A 6,000-nucleotide genomic window follows, 5' to 3' on the forward strand; every position below is an offset into this window, starting at 1 on the left:
AAAAAAGGTTTTACAAGATACAAATGTTGTTTGTTTTTTACATTTATAGATGTAGTTAACTATATGTGATAGAATCATGGTGAGAAACTGACACACACCATTCGATTGTAATGTACGCATAGAACTAAACAAATTTAGAAAAAATATCCTTTTAGCATCTTTCACATTCAGAATGATATGCTTTAAAGGATCACTATAGGGTCAGGAACACAAACGTATTCTTGACCCTATAGTGTTAAAACCACCATCTAACCCCTCATGCCTTCATAAATATAGCATAATCTTACTGTATTCAAACCAGAAGCTGTAACTCTGCATGCTGTTTGCCTAAAAAAAGAAAAAACCAGTCTGCTGACTTCATCAAAAGTGGTAGCCTGATCCAATCACTTCCCCATAGGATTGGCTGAGACTGAAAAATAGGCAGATCAGGGGCAGAGCCAGCATGATTCAAACACAGCCATGGTCAATCAGCATCTCCTCATAGAGGTGAATTGAATCAATGAATATCTATGAGGAAAGTTCAGTGTCTGCATGCAGAGGGAGGGGACACTGAATGTTTGGATGCATTTTAGGCAGCCATGACCCAGGAAGGATCTCTAACAGCCATCTGAGGAGTGGCCATTGAAGTCATCACTAGGATGTAATGTAAACACTGCATTTTTTCTGAAAAGACAGTGTTTACAGTAAAAAGCCTGAAGGTAATTATGCTACTCACCAGAACAAATTCAATAAGCTGTAGTTGTTCTGGTGTCCCATTAAGCAAAAACTGTAATATTACTTTATATTCCTTTACCACATTTCTTTAGGTTCATGTGCAATAATATTTTCAGCATTGCTGTTGATTCCATTGAATGGGAAAATTGTTAATTTATAAGCAATCAACCCTTCGAAAAGACATGCCATTCAACTCGACCATGTCGCCCTTATGGCACCCACGCATCTCAAAGTACCGATGACTTACCACGATGAACCCACGTCTCACACATTACCAATTAGTAGTTCATATCATGCCATAGCATTACCACCTAACATACAACTACAGTATGTTTGGTAATTCCCTCATTTGTAATGTTTGCATTTGATGACTCATGTCATTTCCATAGTGCCAGCCTAGAGAACTACTTTCACCAGTTGTTCCCATAGCCATCAATCATTCCTATGCCACAAACGACAATCTAAAGTCATTCACTAGGTCAACAATTTCATGCAAATCCCCCAGTAGTTCCCTCCATGCCACACACAGCATTTATCAGTCATTGGCACCATCCTGTCCCCATACACCACATCACCACATGAACATGAAATGAGCTCATTTTCAATCTCTGCAGCATTACTTAAAGTTGGGATATTCTCTCCATCAAATGGTTTAAATAAGTAAATAATAATAAAATAATATAAATAAAGACACCATTCTCTTTGAGAATGTTGTCTATTTTCTATCAAACCTGTGTCTTATGTGCACTCATGTCACTTTAACCCCTGTATCACAACTCGACTTTGAATTCTATGTCGTCTTCCTAAGAAATGTTTTAGACTTGAGAAAGGGAGGCTCTACCAAAAGCTTGTCATTAAAAAAATTCTGTTCGTCCAATAAAAAAGGTTTTACAAGATACACATTTTATCTGTTTTTACATAATCATTCTTTATTTCACCCAATGGTCCTCTACCTCTGTAAAAGCTTCAGACCCTAGTGATCTTCTGTTGTGTACAGGACCTCCATATTCCAACAGATTATAAGTGCAGCCAGTTCCTTAGTTTAGCCATTCATCTCAAAAGACCTTGGCTGCTGCTCTGAAGCATATATGCATTTCAATAATTCTCTACCTGAATTATTGGCAAGTAAAAATGGATTTTGTTTTACTCCAGTAAATGCGTTTTTTTAATAATATAATGTGAAAATCATGTTAAAGATTGATCAATGTGTTGTTGAAACTCATTGGATTGTTTTTCTGTAGCCACATACCCTTCTACAAAGAGTCAAAGCTTGTACAACTGAAGAGGACCAGGAGAAACTACTGCAAATTACTAGTCTACATTCACTGAATGCCTTTTTGTTGCCTATAAAAACTGTTGGAGTTCAGGTCAGTAGAAATTTTTTTTTGTTTTTTTTTTTCCTTTTTTTTTCAGTGTATTTAGTTTTTTTTTAGTTTTGTAGACTTTGCATTTTTCTTTTAGTGATATGGAAATTGGTTCTATGTCTATTTTCAGGGGGACTGTCGCTCTTATAGTTATGTGTGCGGAATCTCCAGTAAAGATGCTCCCCATTGGGAATCTCTAATGTACCTGGCTCGTCTCATACCACGCATGTGTCATAATATCAACAGGTAGATTCAACAAATTTCAATAGCAGAGTCTGTGACTTTGTTTGGTCTCTTAGGTTTGAGAGTTGATGTCCTAGAGATTATTTTTAAGTGCATTTGTCATCTACATTCAATTTTGGCACTTCAAATTTCTTAAACAATTTCTTCATTTTACTGTAAATTCACCACCACACAATAGTGTATTACAGATAATATATTATAAGGAAACTGTATAGCATTATAGCACCAGCTAGTCCAGATAAGTGTTTATTGGGGGGGTGTCATGCTTCTTAATTTTCATTTTTTTAAATTTATTTTTGTATTTCTTTTAGAGTTGTTTTTGTGTTTGGGTCACCTGTCAAAGAGCCTCCTACTGATGTTACTCCTACCTTTTTAACAACAGGAGTGCTTAGTACGTTGCGGCAAGCAGATTTCGAGGCTCATAATATTCTGAGAGAGTCTGGTAAGTTGCCATGATCATCTTTGAACAAAAAAAAAAGTAGATCATTTAAAAAATATATATATATTATTTTTTTTTTGTGCTACTGGAAAAGATTAATATGCCTTTATTATGTTGGCATCTTTGATTTAATTGCTAGATCTTGACAGTACTGGGCAAATAAAAGTTTTAGTACTCTAGCAACTCCTGCCAACCCAAATACAGTTGATGAGTATCATCTTACATCTCTTTAAAATAATTTTGCTCAACTTCCATTCAGCTATCAGCCCTGGTAAATTCTGAAATCTGCATTTTGGGTTTACACATAGAAACCTGACATCATGTGAGATATTATGTCACTTGGTGTATTGAAATGTATAGGGCTGAGTAGAATTGTAAAAATGATAAAAATGATTTCTGTCTGAAAATATGCCGCCTTCTTTACTTCTCATAGTGTGTGTGACTCGGTTAGTACAGTTCCCAAATAGCAGTGATTAAGGTTAATGCCAGATGGTGAGGATCTAGTTACAGGTCAATGAGCTTGGTGAACTTTATGTCCATGCAGTTCTATATTGTATAGGGGCATCCAAGGGAAACCTGTTTGGATTGGGTTCAAAAATGTTTTCTAAACCTGTACATAGTTATGCGATGAGTAAAGAAAACTGAAATAAGTATGTGTAGTAAATCATAAGAAATGTCAGCAAGATATAATGTGGACCATACACAAATATGCTAGCAGTCCAGTACTGTACATAAACTAGAACTGTGCATACCAGCCCTTTCTCAAGTTTTTTTTTTTTCTTTCTTTTTTTTTTTTTTTTTTTTCACTGTTCAGATATTCTAATGGGAAACATTTTATTTTAATGTTAAAAATAAAATTGAAAAAAGTAGTTTTGTATGGATTTTTCCAATTTCATATATCACTCAAAAAGGCATTTAATTACCGAGAATGGGGAGTGTCTTCCTACAGTGCTGTATCTCTATTGATCTCTATCTAAATCAATATTATGCATTACAATTTTTTTTTTACATTTTGTTTTTTAATAAAAGTTTTTTTTTTTTTTGTTTTAATATTTTTTTTTATTAGTAGTGCCCAATATGCATGAACATTACATTGTTTTTTTTTTTTTTTTTTTCATGGTAATTTCTTCGATTCTAGAACTGTACCCTAGAAAATATTTGTGAATAACATAATTTTGTGTATTCAGTGACAGTGGGAAGCAGTATAGAGACAATGGGGGAAATTAATCAATAATAACTTTCCTTTTTGTGGTGATACAAAAACTCTTTTCAGTTAGCAAATTGAATGATCATTGCAAACTGATAAGCATGTCTGAGAATCTGAATTTTGATAACTCATATTCTAATATTACAATAAGTCTCCCATTAGCACATTTTGTAGTCCTTCGTTTATTCACTTCTCACCAGCCTGGTACATTTTGCCAGTCTCCTTTCTTATACAGGTGAAAGTCATTTTGCCCTGTAGCGGTGTAAATTATTGCTTACTTAACTGTAAGTTTAGTGTTATTGTATTGCTTCCACAGGTTACGCCGGTAAAATCAGCCAAATGCCCATCATATTAACACCTCTGCATTTTGATCGAGACCCTTTACAAAAACAACCTTCATGTCAGAGATCCGTAGTTATCCGTACATTTATCACCAGTGACTTTATGACCGGCGTTGCAGCAACCCCAGGCAATGAGATTCCAGAAGAGGTACTTTCCATAGTTAACCTGTTTTCTTTTATCATTTATTTCATATTGCCAAATGCAAAGTTTGTGTTGTCCATTCATATGTTTTCAATGAACCTCAATATGAATATTTAAAATATAAAATTATCTTGAATTCCTTCTCCATCAATTCAAAGGATCTCTCTAAGCACCATCACAACTCTGCATAATTGCATAGAGAGCATGCAGCAGCCGCTCTGCTCTTTATAGTTTTGTAAAAATTGCTGCAGTACTAACCCTATTGGGCAGACCTGGAACAAGAGTGCTAATTTTGCTTGCAGTGTATGCACTTCACCCACACAATTTAGACTGAGCTCTCTCCTGATAAAAAGCCAACAACTCTACTGCTAGCTTAACATAACTTGGTTCAATAATTAGTATGTGAACTAATTGCGGCTGCGAATGTTAGAGGTGCGTGAAATTCCGCATGAGGATTAAATACTAATATGATGTGCAGGATTTTATGGGACAAAATTTTGTTCTTGGTATGGGAGGGATCTACCTGTAGTTGCTGCAAACATACTAAATAGTGCAACTGAAAGGTGAATAACATTATTTTTTTTTTGAATACATTCCAATACAGCGAGTATTTTTACCCCACCATGTTCAAATTTTAAAATATGTTGTGTTTTTAAATCTCTTGTTTCTGCATTAAGCGAACAAAAAGTGAAGGCAAATTTCAGACTGCTCCCAAATCTTAGTTGTGTGAATGGAACCTAAACGATTTACTTTAATTTGTAAATTCTATCTTTTTCCAACTCTCAGGTTGTGTTGAAAATGGTCACTGAAATTAAGAAGATCCCTGGAATATCTCGAGTAATGTATGACTTGACATCAAAGCCACCTGGAACTACTGAGTGGGAATAATAAACATTTTCTTGTAATCTGATTTGAAAGTACTGTGTCCGGCTTCGATAATATCAGAAACCATTCCCAGTGTTGACATGCAGTACTGTTGTTCAATTGACTGGAGCTGCTACTGTACCTGACGTCTGATTCCGTTCTCAGAGCCCAAACATGCAGTAGAAGCGGTGGGGGATACCTTAACGGGGCAGAGGATTTGTACGGGTATTTTATCATGGCAGCATTGCCTGAGAGCAGACACACACTCATCTTGCTTTGCCGTTTTGTCTTAAGGATTCTGCCTGATTTAATCAGTTTTTTTTTTTTTTTTTTGTTTTTCTTGTTGCGGTCATATCAGTGTTCTGTTTTTTTTTTTTTCTTTTTTTTTTTTTTTCCTTTTCATATTTTTATTTTTGTTTTTTATTTTTGTTTTTTGTCTTTGTAAACTACGAGAAAGGCAGTTCATTTATATACATCTATCAAATTCATTGTAATAGCCTAAAAATGTAAAATTAATAACTGACGTGACCAACTGCTTTTGAACAGATTTATTATAAATAAATATTTTGCCAAATGGAGTTGCAGATGTCTTTGGAGTTGACTTTTTTCCCATTTTGAGTTGGTTTTGTATTTTAAAAAAAATATAAATAAAAATCAGATAAGATTAGTATTAATAGAATTTGTAA

The 6,000-nt window shown here is 34.6% G+C and overlaps 1 protein-coding gene across 1 annotated transcript in view; it reads left to right on the forward strand.

The window, feature by feature from the left end:
- Positions 1-5,668, forward strand: part of GMPS (guanine monophosphate synthase) — a 35,906-nt gene extending 30,238 nt beyond the window's left edge. Inside the window, exons 12-16 of the mRNA XM_063442573.1 lie at positions 1,956-2,081; positions 2,209-2,324; positions 2,633-2,763; positions 4,284-4,456; positions 5,237-5,668. Of these exons, the coding sequence (XP_063298643.1) occupies positions 1,956-2,081; positions 2,209-2,324; positions 2,633-2,763; positions 4,284-4,456; positions 5,237-5,338 (648 nt within the window). The 3' untranslated portion in view covers positions 5,339-5,668. The remainder of the gene's footprint in view (positions 1-1,955; positions 2,082-2,208; positions 2,325-2,632; positions 2,764-4,283; positions 4,457-5,236) is intronic.
- The last annotated feature ends 332 nt before the right edge of the window (positions 5,669-6,000 follow it).

Source organism: Pelobates fuscus, chromosome 2, assembly GCF_036172605.1.
Source record: "Pelobates fuscus isolate aPelFus1 chromosome 2, aPelFus1.pri, whole genome shotgun sequence".
In the NCBI taxonomy this organism is placed as follows: Eukaryota; Metazoa; Chordata; class Amphibia; order Anura; family Pelobatidae; genus Pelobates; species Pelobates fuscus.